Here is a 23,958-nt window from a genome sequence, read left to right on the forward strand (position 1 = left end):
ATCTGTTAAAGTTTCAGAGACCTGAGCAATCCAGGTTCAATTCCAGCAAGTCAACAGGTAATTGGGGTCCTAGCACTTCGCGTCCTTGTGTAATTCCAACATGAGTTTCAAAAGGGGCTGCTCACAGCCTATGTTGATCTCAAGATGGTTTTTGACTCAGTGCATCATGAGGCACTCTGGGACATTCTGTGGAACAGGTAAAATTTTACAAGTGCGCCAATCTCACACTGCCAATCTCACACTGGGAGACAAAATTTTTTTTTTTTTTTTTTTTTTTTGGGGGGGGGGGTGTTATAAAATAATCTGTTAACTGTTTCTGTCACAAATCATTAATTGACTGACTTTTTAATGCCTGTGTTACACCTGGCACAGCCTGCAGCTGCAGCCGCAAAATAACTCGCAGAGAGAGATGTTCAACTTGCTTACTGTTTCTACATTTCACTCACCACTCAGAAAGATCACAAGTGGACAAACTAGAACAAAACCAGGCAAATTAATGTTTTTCCTACAGTGTATTCCCACAGTGCACATGCACGACGGACAGCAGAGTGACTTATTTCTGCAAGGAGGTAGGTATTTCTCGCAACACCAGCTCACGAATTGGACCACACACGTTGCCTCCATGTCCTGTCCCGAGCTGCGTATTTCCTTACCCCACACAGCGTTCTGAATAAATTTACTAACCAAACATAACTTAACCTAACCTACTTAACTGGGGGCTTAGAAACCCCTCGACCCCCTTAATTTGTGTCAGTACCGACACTCACAAACACTTGGCTATTTTCCCTTACACTTACGTCCTGGATTGATGCATAACACTTTCTTGTGGTATAAATACATTTTTCATTTGAATGGAGACCACGAAGAGGAAAACATTTCATCAGGTGGGCTGAAAAAGACTACGGTAACCGAAGAATGGGGCAGCAGATAAAGGGAGGAGGGTCAGGTGGCTAGCAGAAGCTATTGAAGTTACCGGAGGCAGGTGGTTCAAAAACTATTCTTGGTCGGTCCCCATGAATTTCTGACCGGCTGACCTTGTCCGTTATATCCAAAATCCGCTATAAGCGGGTCCATTATATCGAGGGTTTACTGTATAGGCAGCGAGTGAGTGTACCGATGTGTTCCTGGGTATAAGCTCCCTATTTGTTAGTTATTTAGTAAATTAGGGTATAGAGATGAATATAATCTACCCCTATGAAAATAGGCAGAGCAGGTGTAAAATTCAGTGTGGGAGGTGGGTGGTGTGCAGGGGATGCAGTTGGTAAAAAAGGGGTACTAATGACTGTACATATTTTGTCGGTAAGGTCTATCCAGATATTGTTCCATATCTGGATTTCTTCTGCATCTGGATGGTCTGATGGCCCAATTATGTTGGATATGGGAGGAATTATGGTATCTACATAAAACCAAAATCCTTACAATGATTTGTTAGAGAATTATTAAATTTCCCTACCATTTTTTAAATAGAGAGTATAAGTAACCATTATTTTGAAAAAAAAATACAATAATTTAAAATTTATCATTGTCAATAATCATCCAACCAGTCTCAGCTTTATGTTACTATACACACATAAAAATTGTGATATGCCAATCATAAACTGTGGAAATTAGACTTGATGACATTAAACACTTGAAGAATGGAGAAGTGTTAAGGAAAATCTAAAGCAGTAAAATTGGTGGCAAAAGCAAGCAGGGATGACATAAAAGATAGCCAGATTTGAAGAAAGACTGTGGAACTGATCTAAAGGAAGTAAGAGCTGACAACCAATAGCCTGGAGTGAAAGATTTGTACAGCAAACTGGATGACATGAGAATGAATCAGGAACCAAAAGTACAAATTGTGCCCAGTTCATTACATTCTCAAGGCATGAATTTACAGGTAACTGCCTACTGTTCCTTTATATTATCTTACCTGTAATTATCAAGCATACATGTCAGACAGTATAGTTACCAATCTATTATGAGAGCCTGAGTCCAGTAATTGTTCCTGAAGCTGACCAACTAAAGTTGGCTCATGCAACCTCACAGCCTGGAAGAAAAGCTCAACCTCATGTACATGGCACTCATTTACAGTAGTTAATACAGCACACAGGTCCGGGCAGCACCTTACCACACGTACACAATAATCTGCTAAGCTTTCCTTTAAAGTGCTTGAGATACCTTTTGTATCTTTTTCTCCACTTTCTTGTCTAATGCTGGTGGTTACATTTACACTTCCCTTTTGAATATCACTACTCACTGTAGAGCCCAAGACCTTAGTTTTACAGTCTTTTTCTTTGTTTTCTTTCTCCCTTTTACAATGTTCTTTTACTGCTTGTTCACCACTTGTAGATACATTTGAATCTAATGAAACTGAACAATCTGTTTCCATATGATTCACCTCCGTTGAAGAGCTGCGCCTTTTATGTGCACTGCTATGTCTTCGATGCCTTTTCCCCGATCTATTCCTTGATCTCTCTTCCGTCTTGTTTTGTGATCCTTGCAAATCCTGAGACAAGTAAAGGGGTACAATTTGAAAATTATAAAAATGCATCATTTTTTAAGTTAAAAAAAGTAGACTAAGTACTAAAAAGATAAGACAAAAATCTTACATGCTACTTCTTATCAAAGAACTAAAGAATTCCAAACAAGTGCAAATTTAACTTCAAACATTTTGACACTATATTTTTAAAGTTTATTGAATGAAAATGAAGGACAGTAGTAGGTAGACTTCCAGATATTAAAAGAAAAAATTATAAAGGAGAAATAAAGATTGCTTCATTCTTGCATTGGGCTAAAGCAGGAGTTCCCAACCAGTGGATCACTACCCCCTGGGGGATTGCAGAGGCTGGGGGTTCACCAAGCCTTGATAGAAACAGATTGGCAGAATAATATTTAGAGCTTATCATTTTGGTATTATTTCGGTCTTTCACCAGTCTCAACATGGCTTTTCTTACCCTTCTCATTAGATAGAGCTTCTTATTTTGTATGACTAAGGACTAAGGACTATGACTAAGAAGCACTGTTGCCAATTCAAGCAGTACAAGCTACATAAAAAATCATATTGGAAAAAAAATATCCATGTGTTCATTATTAATCATAACTATTAGTGAAAATAATGGGGTAAATATGATATCAGAAACTGTACATCATGAGTCTTGTACGAGGAGTTATTTCGCGCAACACCAGCCCTGCCGCCATTTGCATTGTTTTAAAACCACACAACCGCACCCATACAACAAACAGTTGCATGCCATATGTCACCGAAACCGTGTGAATTGTGTCTTGCCTAGTTGTCTGTCATAACCTACAAGTGATGGTGAGAATAATATGCTAATTATGATATCAGAAGCTGTGCATCATCAATATGTACGAGGAGATATTTCGCACATCAGCCCGGCTGCCATTTGCATTGTTTGAAAAGCACACAACCACCACACCCATACAACAAACAGCTGCATGCTGCGTGTCACCAGAACCATGTGAATTGTGCCTTGCCTAGTTGTTTGTCATAACCTATGAGTGATGGTGAGAATAATATGCCAATTATAACAGAGACGGGTGCACAACAGGCATTGAAAAGTCTCATTTTATTAGTGATTTGATGATTTGTGGGAAAACAACAAGCAGATTAATTCAAATCAGGCCAAAAACTACCAGAAAAAACAAGTTTTGTCCGGAATAGAGGGACTGGTGAAAGACCAAAAATTTACCAGCGTTTTGAGATTGTCTTCTATGTTCTAATTTTTCTGCTACTATAAGCTTCTGCTAGTGAGTGTTGAGAGGGAATATCAGGGCATCCTTCAGAGGCATGTCAGGGGTGAGTATGTTTGAAAATTGATGTGTTAAAAAGTGTAAAACAAACTGATGGTGATCACTAGGGTTTCAAGATTTTTGAAAAGGGTCACAAGTGCAAATACATTGGGAACCACTGGTCTACAGACAAGTAAAAAAATAAACAAAAAAAATAATAGAATAGACAGGGAATTTTCTGGTATGTTCTTAAGATTACCATCATAGACAAGAGTTTAAGGACCTGATGTGGGGTGCATCCAGTACTTTCTTCTATGTTTCTTTTTCACTCTCTTTAGTAACAAAGCACAGACACATGCACCCTCTACAGAATCCATGGCAACACTGTTTGGAAATTCATCAGTGGCCACCACAAAAAGTACCTATGTGCAGGTACAAGGCAGTACTGTCGGCCACTATTTTAGTGGCTGCCATATTTTGTGGCAGCCACTGGCCACTGAAAGTATTTCATATGCAGGCAGACTTAGACTAGTTTTTTAAAGAGAAGGTGAGAGAGGGAGAGAAATAGTATACATAAAAATGAAAAGTACATCAAAATGGAAGAAGTGGGTTTTTGTTATGGTAACCCCCCCCCTGAGGGGAGTCAAAGGAACAAATGTCAGGAGATAAAGATACATGTATGCATGAACACAAAAAATAGGTTGGTTTAATAATGTCTTACCTTGTTTTGAACAGCAACATAATGGTGACTGGCCCCATGTGTGAGAGCCAACAGTTTGCCAACATGCAACAGAATGCCTGGGTGTCGCATGGTTGGCACCAACAGCTCACACAGACCTAATGCATACACCAGCTTCTCTGATCTTTCCTCTTCATACAATTCCTCCACTTTTTCCACTTTGGCTAAGTGTTCAACATACCTAACCAAGATTGGTTCCAGAAGTGATTCATACTGGTCAAAGCTACCTGAAAAAGCATTAGATTTGTCAGATATAATTATATATGTTACTTTCTCTTCTCTTTCATCACAAATAAACTCCTAATAGACTGTAGTGGTTATCACTTCACCTCTTAGCCGCTTGAGGCCCCTCGTGTGCATCTCCAAGGCAACGGCGACGCTTTACTCTGTTTGCTCATTTTTTTTAGTTTCGGTGTTGTCTACCTCAGCAACATGGGTAAAGTACTTATTATAAGATCAAAAGTTAAAATTACCACACTTTCTGAAATAATACCCATCTAACATCAAATTAAATTACCGTATTTGACAGCTTATAAGATGCATGGGCTTATAAGATACACCCCCCAATTTGGGCAGGCATTTAAGAAAAAAAATATAATACAGGTTTAAACTATGAGTGCCAGGTGAAGATTTTTCGCCTGACATTCGTAGCCCTCCCCACTATCAGATCATTTTTAAAGTTTGATATGTATTCAGATCCTTATCAAATCCCAATATGTTACATTTAAAACCCTTAATAATTGCTGGGACCCACCAGAACTGGTTCCTTTTAAAGACTCAAGAGTACTTTTGTACATCATATTTTTGGTATTATTATTCTACATCGTCATTCTAGTTGTCGTAATATTTTAGTACATTTTTAAAATATCAGGAAGTGTGAAAATAAATTTTACTTATTATCTATATCATATTTTTAGTTGAAATATATTGTACACTTTTATAACAAAACAAAGTGTGTCTTGCATGTGTTGTCAGGTCTGGTGTACAACTGTCCACTAGTTTGTTTAGGTACAAGCACGGTTAATCGTCATCACTTAATTTTCTTCCTGACTGGTGTTATTTCATATGAAGTAGTGGTAAGTACTACTGTTATACATTGTTACTTTAGAAAAGAGTTGCCATTGTTGGTGTAGAACTGATCACCACCTTGTTTGCAGAGAGGTTTGCAGTTTTATTGAAGTACCACTGCAGCACTAAAACTTCACTAGCAAGTTACCCAAAACTGAACCTTGACCTTAGAAGATGCAAGGTGATTTTCTGGGACATTTTTTGGGAAAAAAAAGTGCGTCTTATAAGCCGTCAAATATGGTATAGCAGAGATGCCACAAAGCAAAACAGCCAGAAGCAAAATATTCAGGAGACAAAACAACTCAGGATACCTTCTGGACTGAACTTTTGGTGTTCATGAGGTAGATTACCATAGATATGACCCTGCTTACATATGCCACTCAGTGACCATACATACCATAAATCAGCGCAAATCTTAAAACCTATGAGCAATGAGTGATATACATTTTTTCCCGATAAGCATGCACAGTGTTTGAACAGTGGGCTCCAAACAATGACTCGTATTCCAGAATTCCGAAACAACAACAAAAAAGGATCAAGTTCACTAAGGCAAATACTTTCTAAACAGTTTTCCAGGTGGCCAAATGTAGCACTGTGCGTATAGCCAATACGGTCTATTGGCACCTTCAGTATTAATATATCAAACACTATCAAAATATTCACTTATGGTGTGGACTGCTGGCGTGGCTACAAAGCTGTAAAGGATAAGAATCCCTCGACTGACAGCAGCTGGCTCCTCTTGTCCTCCACCTTTTTCCCACTCCTTCATGAAGTGTCTCATCACCTCAACCACTCCCTCAATTAGACCTGTTAAAAGAATTAAATTCATCAGCCAGTAAAGGGTAGACATGTAATCTGAGAAGCACATGAATCCTAACAGAAAATTATCATGTCATACATAATGCACCCTCTGAAATGTAATTTGTTTGAAAATTATTCTGATTCTGAAAGATTACCATGAATGCAACAAAAGGTATATCCAAAAGAATTTTACCATCTGATATGCAAGAAATACTGAGAATAGAAACTATAAAAATTAATATGCTGAGGAGCATCTGTGGGGCAGGTACAATTGATAGGATGAAGGACATAGCTGGGCGTTATCGCGATAAGTTATCGCAATACTTTATCGCTGATAACAAAATCGGGTTATCGGCCATCCGCTGCTTATTTAAATATATATCGGTATCTTCGTTACTTTTGTAACCAAACGCGATAATCGCTACTTTTTTCCACCTCAGAAAAAAACGTTGTCTCCTCCCTACTGCGCATGCGTGGCCCGGGCGCCCGGTGTTGTATGAAAAAACTTCGGGGTATGAAATATCTTCGGTGAAGAGATTTCATACTTTGATCATCAACATTAAAACACTTGGTTATTTTTTCATGTTAGACTCAAAAATAAATGTATCAAAGAGAAAAATCATTTAACTTTGCCCCAAAAATGATTATTCACTGCCTCAAATTTGATATTCCATATTCATTTGTGAGCATGCCATGGTACTGAAGGCACCCGGTGTTGTGTTATTTGGTGTCCCATCGTCAAAATTGTTTACAAACACTGGTCTCTCGTGAACTACGCATGTTCAGACCAGTTAGCGTAGTCCTGTACAGTCTCACAAAGCTTTTTAACACATTAAGAGTAGTTGCTGGAAGGCTGAATAAGACATACAGTACCACCATCCTCGCTGTTTCTAGAACGACACTCTGTACATATAAATACAACTCGTACAGAGTGTCGTTCTAGAAACAGCGGGGATGGTGGTAGTGGTACTGTATGTCTGATTCAGCCTTCCAGCAACTCTTAATTACGGTTAAAAAACTTTGTGAGACTGTACAGGTCTACGCTTGTTGGTCTGAGCATGCACAGTTCACGAGAGATCAGTGTTTGTAAACAAAAGCGCCAGCTTTTGACGGTGGGGACGGCAAATAACACAACACCGGTTCAGGCGTTTCAAGTATTACCATCCATAGGTAGGTGTCAACATGTGGTTTTCAGGTTTTGTAAGTTTTCTAAAATACAGATAATGAAAATTTGAATTAATGTATGTTTTTTATTTGAAATATCAATATAGTATCGTTTTCGCCTATCGGACTTATCGCTAGCTAGTACTATCGGAATTGTGGATTAATATCGGGTATCGGTTATCGCCTATATTTGTGTTTCCAGTTAACGAATATCGGTTATCACCGATAAGGTTTTCCATTATCAGTAATCGGTTATCGGGAATAAGGTTTTCTGTTATCGTGCCCAGCTATCGTGAAGGATAATGAATTGTGGGAGGTACATATGGAACACATAAGACCATGCGACGATCATTTTGAACAGATGAAGAGGAAAGTGGTGAAAATTATTTTCACAGGTAAAGCTGACAGAGCAAGCAGAAACATCCTACATTACAAGAGGTGATGGAAAACTGCATGTACAAGTGAGGATTCTAAATCCAGCAAAACAAAAAATAAGAATTATACAACTGGAATGGAGAAGCTACAAGTGGAATAAATAGCTATCGTCCTATCTATCAGTCTTTTCTCATCTATCAATTCATCTATGGTTCTGCTGCTCTAGAATTCTCTACCAAGATGGCTACCACAGAAGTCCTACTGATAAATGCACTCACTTTTTGCAAGAAAAGAAAAACTTGATAATGACAATAATACTGATGGATCTAAAAAAACTGAAACTAACTAAACTTACCAGACTCTGAATAGTGTGCAGCCATATAGCACTGGTCAAGTGGCAGCCATAGATATAGCAAGGCCTCCAGGAACTCAAATACTGCATTCAAAAGGTTATCTGAAATGAATAAACTGATTGTTATTAATGACTTTCTCCATCTTTCATGCCATCTATTAAATTTACAAAAACTAATAATTAGTAATAATCAAACTATGGTACTTTTAAATGTCTATGGATATTAAAACAAAATAAGCTTTTTACAACATCCAAAAGTGGAAAACACCATGAGATTTAGGATTGCTGAGTCAGGCAGGGACGTGCAAAGTTGTCTTGGCACTTGATTAGGATGGATGCATCAGAAAAGGTGATAGCAGGACTGCTGAGTAGAAGTATACAATTTCATTTGACCAAAGTGGAACAGTCCAGACCAGCTGGTTTGAAACTGAAAGTTCTGAGGGGAGTGAAGTTCAAAGATAAAGTCGTGTGCAGCTCATCAGAAGTTGCAAGAGACAGTAGTTTTTTTTTCTTTTTTTGTTTTTTTTTCTTTTTTATACACCAAAGGAGACAGCTCATGGGCGCAAAGAAAAAAAAAAAAAAGCCCGCTACTCACTGCTCCTGAATAGAGGTCAAAGGAGTGTCCAAAAAGAGAGGTCAATTTCGGGAGGAGAGGTGTCCTGATACCCTCCTCTTGAAAGAGTTCAAGTTGTAAGCAGGAGGAAATACAGATGAAGGAAGATTGTTCCAGAGTTTACCAGCATGAGGGATGAAAGAGTGAAGAAGCTGGTTGACTCTTGCATAAGGGGTTTAGACAGTATAGGGATGAGCATGAGTAGAAAGTCGTGTGCAGCAGGACCGCAGGAGGGGGGGAGGCATGCAGTTAGCAAGTTCAGAAGAGCAGTCAGCATGAAAATATCGATAGAAGATAGAAAGAGAGGCAACACGGCAGCGGAATTTGAGAGGTAGAAGACTATCAGTATGAGGAGGAGAACTGATGAGACGAAGAGCCTTTGACTCCACCCTGTCAAGGAAAGCTGTGTGAGTGGACTTCCCCCCACACATGAGATGTATACTCCATACGAGGGCGGACAAGGCTCCTGTAAATGGATAGCAACTGTGCGGGGGAGAAGAACTGACGGAGACGGTACAGAACGCCCAGCCTAGAGGAAGCTGATTTAGTAAGAGATGAGATATGAAGTTTCCAATTGAGATTTTGAGTTAAGGATAGACCGAGAATGCTTAGTGTTGAAGAAGGTGATAGCTGGGTGTTGTCGAAGAATAGGGGATAGTTGTTTGGAAGATTGTGTCGAGTGGATAGGTGGAGAAACTGTGTTTTTGAGGCGTTGAAGGACACCAGGTTCCTCTTGCCCCAATCGGAAATAATAGTAAGGTCTGAGGCTAAGCGTTCTGTTGCCTCCAGCCTTGAATCGTTAAGTTCCTGTGGAGTGGGTCTTCTATTAAAAGAAGTTGAGTAATGCAGAGTGGAATCATCGGTGTAAGAATGGATAGGACAGTTCGTTTTGGAAAGAAGATCATCAATGAATAACAGAAAAAGAGTGGGAGATAGGACAGAACCCTGTGGGACACCACTGTTAATAGGTTTAGGGGAAGAACAGTGACCGTCTACCACAGCAGAAATAGAACGGTCAGAAAGGAAACTGGAGATAAAGGTACAGAGAGAAGGATAGAAACCGTAGGAGGGTAGTTTGGAAAGCAAAGATTTGTGCCAGACCCTATCAAAAGCTTTTGATATGTCCAGCGCAATAGCAAAGGTTTCACCAAAACGGCTAAGAGAGGATGACCAAGAGTCAGTTAGGAAGGCAAGCAGATCACCAGTAGAACGCCCCTTGCGGAACCCATACTGGCGATCAGATAGAAGGTTAGAAGTGGAAAGGTGCTTTTGAGAGCAACTGATATGAGCTGGGTTATGATTTCAGCGAGGCAAACTAGCTGGTTTTGCAACACCCTCTGCAATAAAGACCCCAATCAAAAATATAAAGTACGTTAGGTTGGCTTAAAATTAAGAAAATGGAGGATTTTCAGTATCTTGAGTATAAAGGAAGGAGTAAGAGCTAATGGTGATAGGAAAATAGGTTATACTGTACGCTGAAAGAAATGAGAAAAAAAATATAAGAATGAAGAAAACAGGGAATGAAGGTACACAATTAAGTCACCAACCCTTTACTATGCCTCAGTAAAATGTCTTAGAACTCTAATGTAACAAAATCCTAGTTCGGCAATCAGTGTAAAGCCCAATATATGGGTGCTACAAACAAGTCTCTGTTCCACATATTTGGGTGAAAATTGAACATTGTACTTTTAAATTAAAGAAATGGACTGCTACCTGATACTACAGTGTAACAAGACTAAGTGAATAAACAAATACCACTTGATTATTACACATTAGAGACAAGAGGAGAAACTTGGACTGTAAAAATCATCAGTAACTATTTCCAAGAACACTAGGTTTTTATCTCATTAGGATGTGTATTTATATTACTCCAGGAACATATGACAACAGTATGAATCTTAATTTTCCTCTTTGAAACTTTTATGAAATTATGAGACTGTTTCTTGAAAGCATGTGGTACAAAGAATTCATTGCTGTCACAATGCAGTATATAGAGGCAAAAAAAATATCTTGCATATAAGAGAGAAAAATGTGGCAAAATATGAAATAATTGATAGAAAACTAATAGTTAAGACACTTTGGGACAGCTATAGAACTATTTACATGCTTATAAAATGGAACAGTTAATGATTAAATATCTCTCTTTGAAAAGCCAGAATTTTTCTCTTTACAACACTCACACACAACCACTGGGTGTAACGAAACACACGAGAAATTAATCCAGACAAGGAAAGGTTTGCCGGCACTGGGGATCAAACCCGCGACCAGCGTAACGGGAGAGCCACTCCTTTACCAGTTGGCCAAAGAGATACCCCACTGGCTAAGTGGGTTATGGGAGGCTCACCCATCAGGCTAGTCGTGTCACTACATCTTGAGCCTAATTAATAGCCTTGCAGTTGAAGTATATTGTTGAAGATTATGTATGAAAAACCTTGGCAACATTAGTATATAAATAGTGTCTGAAATAAAAAAGTGGCACAACACAGAACACAGGCAGAAGTACTATAGTCAATTCGTTTTGAGTTGACCCCAGGAGCCCCACTGATACTGATACCGATACATTGGTACCCTAAAACACACACACACACACACACACACACACACACACACACACACACACACACACACACACACACACACGCACAAATGCACACACACACACACACACGTGCACACACACACGAGAGAGAGAGAGAGAGAGAGAGAGAGAGAGAGAGAGAGAGAGAGAGAGAGAGAGAGAGAGAGAGAGAGAGAGAGAGAGAGAGAGAGAGAGAGAGAGAGAGAGAGAGAGAGAGAGAGAGAGAGAGAGAGAAAGATAGATAATTACATAGAATTACATAGAAAATCAGACCACACAGACCCCAAGGTCCAGACTAGGTGGTCTGTCCTTAAACCTAAGTGATTTTACATTAATCAGAAGACTCCAAAACATTGCATTTCTACTCTAGTTGATACTAAGTTGAAGGAAATGACGGTCGAGCTTTTTTTTGAAGGAGTCAATCGTGTTACACTGGACCACTGATGGTGGGAGCTTATTCCATTCTCGCACTACAACGTTGGTGAAGAAAAATTTGGTGCAGTCTGAATTTACTTGTCTACATCTGAGTTTTATGCCATTGTTCCTTGTGCGCAGTGTCATCGATCATAAACAATGTTGATCTGTCTACATTCGTGAAACCATTAAGTATTTTAAAACATTCGATCAGTTTTCCTCGGAGGCGACGTTTCTCAAGAGAGAACATGTTAAGGGTGGAAAGCCTTTCTTCATAGGATTTGTTGCGCAAGGAAGGGATCATTTTCGTTGCCCGACGCTGAACACCTTCTAATTTAGCAATATCCTTTGCATGGTAGGGAGACCAAAACTGTACCGCATATTCCAAGTGGGGTCTGACTAAACTATTGTAGAGTGGAAGTATTACATCTTTATTCTTGAATAAAAAGTTTCTTTTAATGAAGCCCAACATTCTGTTCGCTTTATTTGCTGCATCGATGCACTGCTGTGAGAATTTTAGGTTTGACGCAATTTTGACCCCCAAGTCCTTAACGCATTGAACACTCTTGAGTTTGATGCCGCGCATTTCGTAATCAAACTTCTTATTCCTCGTTCCAACTTGAAGGACCTGGCACTTGTCTACGTTAAAGGGCGTCTCCCATCTATCCGACCAAGCTGAAATTTTGTGCAAATCCTCTTGGAGGCTTTGCCTGTCTTCGTCAGTGAGAACTGAGTTACCAATCTTTGTGTCGTCTGCAAATTTACTAATGCGATTATTGAGTCCAACATCCACGTCGTTGATGTAAATAATGAAGAGCACTGGGCCAAGAACCGAGCCCTGAGGGATGCCACTAGTGACCGGCGCCCACTCTGAGTTAAATCCATCAATCACTACTCTTTGTTGTCTGTTGCTCAACCAATTCGCGATCCATTGGTTTACTTGACCGTCAATACCTATTTGCTTTTATTTGTAAAGTAATTTATGATGTGGGACTTTATCAAACGCTTTCTGGAAATCAAGATAGACTACGTCCAGTGATTTAGTTACGTCATAAACAGTGACGAGGTCGTTATAAAAGGTTAATAGATTTGATAGGCAGGATCTTTTGTTTCGGAAGCCATGTTGTGAGTCCCCAATTAATGAGTGGCTTTCAAGGTAACTCACAATTTTGTCTCTAATTATGCCCTCAAGTAGCTTACCTACAACCAAAGTTAGACTAATGGGCCTGTAATTACCTGGTACTTTTTTGTCTCCTTTCTTAAAAATCGGTGTCACATTAGCCTTTTTCCAATCTGAAGGGACGATGCCTTTTCGCAAGGACATATTGAATACGGTTGTGAGGGTGGAGAGTATTTCGCTCTTTGTTTCTTTGAGTAGAGTTGGATATACTTTGTCAGGTCCAGGACTTTTATTTGTTTTAAGTGACTGGAGGGCTTTAAGGACTTTATCGGGTTTTATTTCAAAGTTAGGCAATGCATGTTCGGGATTTACATTAGTACTGGTGTTGGTGGTAGTGGTGGGAGGACTGTCAGTATTGAACACCGAGGAAAAGTAATTGTTTAATAGGTTTGCAACGTGTTGGCTGTCAGTCACTAGTGCACCGTCGCTGTTTGTTAAGGGTCCAATTCCACTTCTGATCGCCTTTATGTTCCTTATGTAACTGAAGAAGGATTTCGGATTATTTTTACAGTCGGCTGCAATAGTTTCTTCATATCTACGCTTTGCCTGACATACTAATCTGTTTACTCGTCGCCTGGCATCATTATAGAGTCTAATGTTTTCGGGCGAGCTTTGTTCTTTCTTTAATCTATAAAACAATTTTCTCTCCTTGACTGAGTGTTTAATTTCGCTATTAAACCAAGGTGGGCTTTTATTAGTGTTAATTCGCTTCTCACACAAGGGGACAAATGTATCCTGCTGAGTAAGTGATTTTTAAAGCTTAGCCAGGCGTCCTCTACATTGCCGTCAGAGAGAGAGAGATTAGATTTAAGAAAGCCAAAAGTATGGGAGAGAGGAGAGAAACATGGAAACATGAAAATGCAGGCAACAGAAAGCCTATTGGCTCATTACGAGGTTGCTCGCTTTGGTGATTTAATCTACTCGGCAGCCACTTGGGGCCTGGGGAGCAGATGAAAGCACCACGGCATTGAGGAGCAGATGAAAGCACCTTGATATTCAATTCACTCCCGACGCAGCGAAGTGACGGTCGATTCTATATTTGAAGCAGTTGATAGTATTCGCATTTACTACTTCTGAAGGAAGATTGTTCCAGTGACGGATGACTCGGTTTGAAAAGAAACTCCTTCCGACTTCCGACTAGACTGAATGGGTAAACCATTATTTCTAGTTCTTAGGTTGGTTTGCAGTTCAAGGAATTTGGAGTAATCGATGTTATTGAATTTTTTCAGATACTTGAGGACTTGATTCATATCCCCTCGCAGGCGTCTTTTCTCCAATGTAAAGAGATTGAGTCGCTTGAGTCGTTCCTCGTACGGGTGAGCCCTTAGGGTTGGTATCATCTTCGTGGCGCGTCGTTGAATCCTTTCCAGTAAATCAATGTCCTTTCTATAATTAGGAGACCAGAACTGTACTGCATACTCGAGGTGTGGTCTTACCATGGAATTATACAAGGACAGCATCACATCTGGCGTTTTACACTCAAAGTTCCTCGCTGTGAACCCAAGCACAGTGTTGGCTTTGTTGTATACTTTTTTACAGTGATTCGCATGTTTCAGATCACTGCTGATAGTGACTCCAAGATCCTTTTCCTCCTGCATCGCTTGCAGAGGTCTCCCATTCATGATGTATGTGTGGTTACTATTTCTGGACCCAATGTGCATGACTTTGCATTTGTCAACATTAAAGGACATTTGCCATTTTTCCAACCATTCGATAATGTGATTGAGGTCTTTCTGAATGATTCTGCAGTCGGTCTTTGAGAGGGCCTTTCCCCCCACCTTGGTGTCATCAGCAAATTTCGATATTGTGGATTTCAGTCCTGATTCGAGGTCGTTGATATATATGATGAAGAGAATGGGTCCCAGCACTGACCCTTGAGGCACTCCACTAGTGACTGGAAGCCAACCGGAAGGCTGTCCGTTGAGTAGTACTCGTTGTTTTCTGCCGGTGAGCCAATCTCTTATCCACGCGATCAGATTGGCTCCAATGCCCGCCGAGTGCAGTTTCTTAAGGAGTCGCTCATGCGGTACCTTGTCGAAGGCTTTCTGAAAGTCCAGGTATATAACATCACTGGGGATGTGGGCATCCCAGTTCTTATATATACCTTGGAAGAAGTCTAATAAATTCGTTAGGCAGGAGCGCTTGTTTCTGAAGCCATGCTGGGTGTCGGAGATTACATTATTGTCTTCTAGAAACTTAACAAGTTTGTCTCTAATAATCTTTTTGAGTATTTTTCCTGCCACTGATGTCAAACTTATGGGCCTGTAGTTTAATGCAACGCTTTTGTCTCCTTTTTTGAAAATCGGTGTTACGTTCGCCATCTTCCAGTCTTCCGGGACTTTGTTCAATTGAACAGACTGGTTGAATATGTTAGTGAGTGGCTGAAGTATTTGTTGTTTAAGCTCTTTTAATAACCACGGGGACAAACCGTCAGGTCCTGTTGACTTGTTCGTGTCGAGTTTATCCAAATGCTTTTTCACTTCTTGGTCGCATATTGAGTCAATTTTCAGGGGCGTGATTCCCCTTGGCGGGTCAGGGCTCTCGGGCATGGTTTCGATGTCCTCAACTGTGAATACGGATGCGAAGTTACTGTTGAGGATTCTGGCCATCTGTTTGCTGTCCTGAGTTACAGCTCCAGTCTCGTCTGTCAGGGGACCAATATTGGATTTTACTTTCTTTTTCGATCTAATGTATGAAAAGAATTTTTTTGAGTTTGTCTTGATGTCACGCGCTATTTGTTTTTCGTAGTTGCGTTTACTACTCCAAATAAAGGTGCGACAAGCTCTGAGGCTGTTTTGGTACTGTGTACGGGCTTCGGCTGTGTCATTCTCTTTCATTAGGTTATAATTCCTTTTTTTTAAGTTTACCGCCCTTTTTATTTTTCTGGTCATCCACGGTGGATCTACGGCACCATTTACTCGCCTGGGTTTCGTAGGCACTGTAGCCTTTTCTACTCCCAAAAGCTTATCTTTGAAGTTGTTCCACACGTTGTCGACTGTATTGTCGGTTGGGTGAAGTTGGTCCCAGGTCGCAGAGGGAAGCAGCTCACGGGCGAGGTTGAAATTTGCTTTTTTGTAGTCTGGTATCACTCACGGATTGTCTACGAGTTTGTGACTTATGTTGACATTGAAATAGATTAAGTGGTGATCGCAACCGTTAATTTTTTCACCAACTTCACAGTCGCGAATGAGGTCGGGGTCGCTTACTAATACCAGATCCAGCAGATTATTTTCTCTTGTTGAAGGAAAGAATGGAGAACTGGAGTGAAGCAGGGAAGGATAAGAAGGAAAGGAAAGGAGGGAAGGAAGGAGGGAATGAGGAAGAAAGGGAAGGAAGGAGGGATTAAAGTAAATGAGGAGAAGTGGAAGAGAGAGAGAGAGGTGTGTGTGTGCGATTGATTCTCTCTCTCTCTCTCTCTCTCTCTCTCTCTCTCTCTCTCTCTCTCTCTCTCTCTCTCTCTCTCTCTCTCTTACACCTGGAAACTATTTAGAGACACTTGACAGTCAGCGCCCCAGTGGGATCTGAGGGGGAAGAGCGACACTGCCATATCTTGTCTCCGTGAGTGACAGCTCGAGTTTGGTGTTCTCGAGGCCAATGGAGTCTATAGTACCAAGTGCAACTGAAGCAGAAAGACACTCATGGGTCATCACCTAGTTGGAAGTTGATTGTTTTGGTAGGTGACATGAGACAATTGTACTGAGTGTGCTTCACCATTCACATCTATTATTCAAATGGAATGAATAGTTTACAGCTGGAATTCATGCTATCAAAATTCATTAGATTCAGGTCATACAGTTTTTAAGTTTTAATACTAACCACTCAAACTGTTTTTAAGCATAAACACAAGAGCCTCCTTCATAGACTCATGACTTTTGAGTGCAGTAACCAATGGGTACCGGCAGCGCTTCTCCACAGGTACTCGATATGTGGCATGCCACAGCAGAAGCTTCAGAAGACGGAAGGCTTCCACCAGGGTAGGAACATCATCGGTTGTATGTAAGATGGCCAAGCAGGAGGGCAGGAGGATCTCACTCTCAACAACTTTTTCACAACCCTCAGCCTGACAACATAGGTTGGCAACTACACCAACCACAACTTCCTGAATGGGGAAAAAGTGTTATCAATATTTTGGTGGTAATCATTTGTTGCATTCAGATGATATAAATAAAAATGTCTGCTCAGCTTGGATAATTTGTACATTTCTGGTCTCTAATTCAAATAACTGGTATTGGTGGAGTACTGTAAAATATTTTGTGATTTTTGTCTAATTTTATTTAACAGTGAACCTTTCTGTTTGTTATTAAAACTATGTGGCAACATTTTCTGATTTCCCTTATGTACTAAAGCAGCAGCAGAAGAGTCCTCTTCACAATTGCCTGCAATAAAACTATTTTCCATGCTAAATTAATAATTATGGCACTAGGAAGAGAACTCATAAGTTATGAGACAAACTAAGAGCATTCTTGAAACAGTGTGACCATAGTGAGGGAATACACTGAAATGGATTTGAAAAAAATAGTACTATGATGAAGGCAAGGAATAAATTTTCAAAGTTTTAGAATCTGGATGCTCATAGAGAGACTAAACGCAAACATGAATGTCAGTGTTGGATGGAGAGTAAGATATCTGTGACAAAATGTACAAATCAAGATTGCAACCTGTCATAGCTGAAAAGCCCTTGTCTAGCCTTAGAGCTTTAACCCCTAAAGGGCCGGCCTGGGTGGTCATCTACAACATCCACAGGACCGGCTCCTCAGCACCAAACACCGAAAATAGCCTATATTCACACACTTGATTCTGCTGAACTACAATGCAATAACAAATTACTTTGTCGTCATAGTCATCATCAACTCTTCTTCTTTTTAATTATTGCATGAAAACGTTTCTATGTGCTGTGGTTTTGGAGAAATATTGAGTTGAAGAGGAGAGACTTTTGGAGTTAGCGAGGCTCTTGCCCGCTTCTGCTCGCTTTCGCTTGTGTGGCCTTGACTAGTGCGTAATGAAACGGATGCCCCCATGCTCTAATTCTTATATATAGTCAATACTCTAAGCTTTCTCTATGTAACACAGTCTTGTGATGTGTGGTTTGGGAGTCATTGTAGCATACTCTTCTCATTCTCGTGTTGCTCTGCTGGGCTCGGCAGGGTCTGGCAGGAAATCGGACGCGTCAGAATCCGTGTCAGTACGCCTGTCCATCGTGAGAGCGGGCAAGATTCTGAAGCAGTAGCCTAAACATATCTCTGGCAGTGTTGCCAACGAATGGTCATCGAAAATTACCGAAAAGTAAATAAATTTAGCGCGAAAAAAGCAAAGCGGCTATAACCGCCCCCGGCCCTTCCATGGAAAAGCGGCTATAGCCGCCTCCGGCCCTTTAGGGGTTAATGGCTAATGGGCAGGCACCATACAGGGTCAGCAATGACACAGTGATCATTGCTAATGTCAACATCAGCAGCGATAGTACAAGAATGATTTAGGAATATGTAGTGTCACAGGTATCTATCTCAGTAGTCTTTTGTTCTTTAACTGTCAAAACTTTGTTGTTTCTTGAAGATTAACTTCTCAAACAACTTATGTAGGAAATGGGGGTGACATGATGATGATAATGATCTATGAAAGAAAGCTGGCTCAAGTATACATCAAAATTCATCCAAACCTGCACTAAATCTTAAACATCAGTTACGATTCCTCACAGTGAGACGTGGTGCTCTAGAGAGTGTGATGATATCCTTGGCCAGCTGCAGGACATCCACCACATTCAAGTTCAGCAAATAAGACACCACATCAGGCTCAGCAGTCATGTCCCACAACTGACATGCTGCATTTTCAACATCCTCTGCAAGCTCTACTATGGCATTGACATTTGGATGGCTGGACTCCTGTTTAAAAGATAGGTTTCATTGCTATTAATTTTTTTATGAAAATTTTATAAAAAGTGCATTTCACAGTGAATATCAATCAAAGAGAGAGGGGAAAGTATATATAACCATTATCAACTTGCATACACTTTTAACTACCAAAATATTGGTTACCTGGTTGGTTACCTGTTGTTCAAAATGCTCCATATTAGACTCCTCACTCTCTACAACCTTTTTGCTATCAGTTTTCATACATTTATCACTGGTGGCCAAATACTGTGGCAATGCCTGAAATATCAAGACATACTTTGTTAACTTAAAATATCTGGATCTGGATCTATGATGCACAGAGCACCCGTACAGGTGCATAACACACATATTTGTGTTGGCTGTTGGGGGACGAGGGAGCCGAGTGTGCAGTGTGTATTTGTTTTCTGAATGAGTCTATTGTACCACAGTCTAAAATCTGATGAGAGAGGCTGTTCCAGTCATGTATGGTGCATGGAAAGTATGAGTGCTTGTATGCGTCAGTGTTAGTGTGATATGTTTGGTATTTATGGATGTGTGTGTTACGAGTGCGTTGACTGTTTGCGTCGTGTAAGTATGTTTGTGGGTCAATGTCAATGTGAGTGTTTGTGATCTTGTACATCAGTGTAAGTCTGTGTGCTTGTCTGCATAAGTGAAGAGGTTCCATGTTTATCTGTTGTTTGATCTGTGTTGTGATGCCAGGCGTTCAAGTGTAATTGTTTATAATGAACCTAGCCGCCTTGGTGTTGATTTGTTCTAACCGATCAATGTTTCTGTGTGTGTAAGGATCCCACACTGTGGAGCAGTATTCAAGTGTTGGTCTCACAAGTGTGTCATAAATATTGTGTTAATTAATAGATTCAACTATAAAAGTAGTAGTTATGTATATTCCTGTAAGAATTTAAAAGATACTTTACACAGGTTTTAAAATTCCATTCTTAAATTCAAAAGCAATAAGAGGTACTTTGCTATTCTAAGTCCCTGATGTATATGACAAAAATGGGAGGATAGTAAGACATAATAGTATTATACTTCCAAAACAAGAAATGGAGTAGACAATATGACAAGTTAGACAGAGGGTTCAGCATGAAAATTAGGGTCCCCAACAGAAAAAACTGTGAAGCATCTATCAAAGGTGGACAGACATTCCCACTTGCCAACAAACCTCTGTGATGGTTAGTAGAGTGTTGAGGACCCAGCGGTGCGTGTATGCAGTGGAACCAATAGCATCCCCACGAAGCACTGCACATTCTGCCTCTCCTAGTTCAGCTGGTAGGGGAGGGTTCACTAAACTCTAAAAAGAATGATCATGAACAAAATATCAAACATCAATCAATTATTCTTTTATTTCTTTTTTATCAAACTCTCTAGCTATATAGGAACAGAATATCAATCTAGTGCCATTTATCCTGACAACATGAATTAAATGAAAACACTGTGATCGAAAAAAATGCATTCAGGAATGCTGTGCTTGTTGGGTGCAGAAACAGAAGCATGGATATCATTTTATACTGACATGCTATTCATTGGCTAAAATCAACTATTGTTTCATGTTGTGAAGGAATAAAGTCAAATAGCAGGTGATTTGACTAACAGGTGAAGTAAAATATGAATACATTGTCAATGAAATAATCAGGGAACAAAAACAAACTTACGTCCATGACCAACTTGTTATTATCTTCCACTTCCCCAACTTCAGTTGCACTTCCCTCTCCTTGTAATAACTGTTCACTGTGATCTGCACCAGCCATAGATGGTGACTGTACTGACCTCTCTTTTGCCTCATCTACAGCAGGTGGTTTCAGTGATGTTGAAGCCATCCTTTGTGCACTACTGGACTCTGAAATCAAGACAGCACTCAATAAAAATGTGTTATATACAGTTCACATGAACACTATTTTTCATGGTTATTTTCATCCAATAGCATGTTTCTGTTTTCCAAAATACTTTGGAAAAAAATAAGTTTCATTATGAAATCCAATAATGGTTTAAAGTACCAATTTAAAAGATAATTAGCTGCAATTCAATTAGTGGTTATGTACTGATCTGCCATTAAATTTTTGTTAAAGGTTATCCATGAATTTCATTGATGATTGACTCTTGGGACAGATTTTGATGTGTTTGAAAAAATATAATAATCACTTCCATCACAAATCACTAGTTCCCCCATCCCCTATCCAGAGATGAACTAGCAATTTATGAAACAGCCAACAGACTACATGAAACATCTCAAAACCTAGAGAAAAATAGTTTTGTCCTTGTAAGTGCTGAAAGAAAGAAATATTGGTGTGATGCTTTTGATTATCTGACAGAAGAGTGGAATCATGATAGGAGGAGAAGGAGAAGGAGGTTGATGTAAGAAGTGATGGGAGAATGAGGAGATACTTGAAAGGTGTGCCAAATAAATAAATCAAGTCAATACCTATCTTCCAGTAAGCTTAAGGCACATTATCTCCTACATCAAAGCTTCACGCCTCTTCATCCCCCTTAGTGTTGGAATAAAACACATGTGAACATGTATTTGTAATCTCCCAAAATACTCAATCCCCAGCAAAGTGAAGTATTACCAACAGTTTTTGTGATGAGCTGTTCTGAACATATAAACATTAAAAAAAATTAAGTGTGCAGTCTTGGTCTTTTCATCACTATCTTATGGCTATAGGTTAGGTCCAGGTAGGGTATTATTAGTTTATAAATAGTTCTTGACTAACTAAGCACCAATAAGCTTCCATTTTTACCACTTGGTGTGGTAAATAATTACACAACATGGGCATATTTGCCAAACTACTCAACAAATAACTACATATTATTGAGTACTGCTCAGTATACAGCCTCTCCCTTTTCTTAAACTGACAAGAGTCCCTTTTAACTTACCTGGCTGACTACCCAGGTTGCCACACACAGACAGGCTCAAACTTCCTACTATCAAAAGATGGGCAGTCCATATCTGCTGGCATGCCAACCCACCAGTTAGACAAACAACAAAGAGTACAGCACAGGGGCGTCATTTCAGATTTTTCTTGGGGGGGGCAGAGACAGTTTGGTGAGCAAAGAGCTTCATCAGCTTTCTCTCTCTGTGTTATATATATATATATATATATATATATATATATATATATATATATATATATATATATATATATATATATATATATATATATATATATATATATATATAACTAAATCCAGCTGTTACTTCTTGAGGCTTTGCTGGTAGGGGGGGCAAACTGAGGCTTGGGGGGGGCAACTTGAGTCTTGGGGGCAACTGCCCCCCCCAAGACCCCCAAATGACGCCCCTGGTACAGCATGGTATAGGGAGAAAAATTGTGTGCCATGCGCAAATTGATGTATGTCAGCAATATGTGAGTGAGTCCAAATGACTAGTATATCAAACACGAAGAATGCACATTAACCAATGAAAGAAAATAATGTCTCTTCAAGACACTGGTGGAGGCCGCCCCTTTTGAAAGACAATAGCTGCAGCATTACAACACTATCAGAAAAAGAGTTCCAGAAATCAATGCATCTAACACTGAAATATCTTTGTCTACATTCAATTGTTGCATGGGGTTTGGCAATTTTGTACCTAGATCCTCTTGTGGTAGCAACTGGTGACATTGTAAACAAATCAGACAGGGAAATGATAGAAAAATCAAGAAAGATGTGCCAACTTTTATGAGATCTGTTCTCATAAATCTACCATGTACTGAATATAAGTTAAGGAACCTTAGACAATCTGCATAACTCAACTTGGAGAGACCATCTACCTGTTTAGTCCAGCGACATTGTATTGACTCATGAAGCCTCAGATCACCAAAGTAATTAGTATTCCAGACTGTGGATCCTGATTCCAGCAAAGCTCTGGTATGGGTTTTGTAAAGAGTTATCATGTCACTTGAGCAACACAGAGTGGATCTAATCATATTATTGGACAGGTCTGCAGCTTTGTTGACTGTACAAGAGCTGCCTTGTATAGGCCAACTGGCTTCTTGCAGACTCCTTACGTTCTTATGTAACATGTAAGGTGCAGGGATCATGTTTCTTAATTAATCAATTAATGACAAAAAAAATCATCACTCACCCAAACCATTTTATTTTATATATATATATATATATATATATATATATATATATATATATATATATATATATATATATATATATATATATATATATATATATATATATATATATATATATATATATATATATATATATATATATATATATATATATATATATATATATATATATATATATATATATATATATATATATATATATATATATATATATATATATATATATATATATATATATATATATATATATATATATATATATATATATATATATATATATATATATATATATATATATATATATATATATATATATATATATAGATATATATATATATATATATATATATATATATATATATATATATATATATATATATATATATATCAATGCATTTGTGATCAGTTTATGCATCATCTATTTTGGGGGGTTTATATCATGGCAAAAATTTGGCCCATCGCTGGTACACGGTAAAGCCACAAATTTGGCCCGTCACTGCTACTGGATTAATGTGGGAATGGAACAAGTGTATTATCAGCAGTGGTGGACACGGTTCCGAATACTAAACCAAAGCTAAATCCGTATTAAAAAGCTAGCGGTTAGCATTAGCTTCCACTAATTTCTTTATCAGTTTAGCGGTTTAGCGTAAGCGAAGCTAACTTTTTAGTTAGTGGATTGCCAGTATGCAAAGCTAACTTTTTAGTTAGCAGTGCCCACCACTGATTAGCATCAAGAATTCTCAAATCTCTCCAATTCTCAGGCAAAGAAAGATTATTATTGTGTAAATGATAATGTTGGAGAGAGCCAATACCAGACCATTCAATATTACAACACAGACATCACAATACTACACATTTACCAAAAAGGAAACTCAGGCCCCATGAATCAACAACCCTGAGTACCGTACCATGTCTATGCCCTTTATACATGGACTGATATCTAAAGATGGAATCATGGCAAATCTTCATGTATAGCTT

General features: G+C 39.2%; 1 protein-coding gene across 3 annotated transcripts in view; it reads right to left on the reverse strand.

Moving 5' to 3' along the window:
* Positions 1–285: 285 nt before the first annotated feature.
* The window catches only part of LOC127003947 (uncharacterized), a 31,419-nt gene continuing 7,746 nt past the window's right edge, over positions 286–23,958 (reverse strand). Inside the window, exons 2-10 of one of the 3 annotated variants that reach the window (XM_050871038.1) lie at positions 20,554–20,738; positions 20,064–20,192; positions 19,058–19,159; positions 18,707–18,892; positions 16,833–17,115; positions 8,235–8,333; positions 6,203–6,346; positions 4,454–4,698; positions 286–2,488 (exon numbers count right to left, since the gene is read on the reverse strand). In XM_050871038.1, coding sequence (XP_050726995.1) covers positions 1,922–2,488; positions 4,454–4,698; positions 6,203–6,346; positions 8,235–8,333; positions 16,833–17,115; positions 18,707–18,892; positions 19,058–19,159; positions 20,064–20,192; positions 20,554–20,718 — 1,920 coding nt within the window. In that variant the 5' untranslated portion in view covers positions 20,719–20,738 and the 3' untranslated portion in view covers positions 286–1,921. Of the gene's footprint in view, positions 2,489–4,453; positions 4,699–6,202; positions 6,347–8,234; positions 8,334–16,832; positions 17,116–18,669; positions 18,893–19,045; positions 19,160–20,063; positions 20,193–20,553; positions 20,739–23,958 lie in introns of those variants that run through there. The other 2 variants (XM_050871037.1, XM_050871045.1) reach the window with 2 other exon arrangements.

This window comes from Eriocheir sinensis, chromosome 3 (assembly GCF_024679095.1).
Source record: "Eriocheir sinensis breed Jianghai 21 chromosome 3, ASM2467909v1, whole genome shotgun sequence".
In the NCBI taxonomy this organism is placed as follows: domain Eukaryota; kingdom Metazoa; phylum Arthropoda; class Malacostraca; order Decapoda; family Varunidae; genus Eriocheir; species Eriocheir sinensis.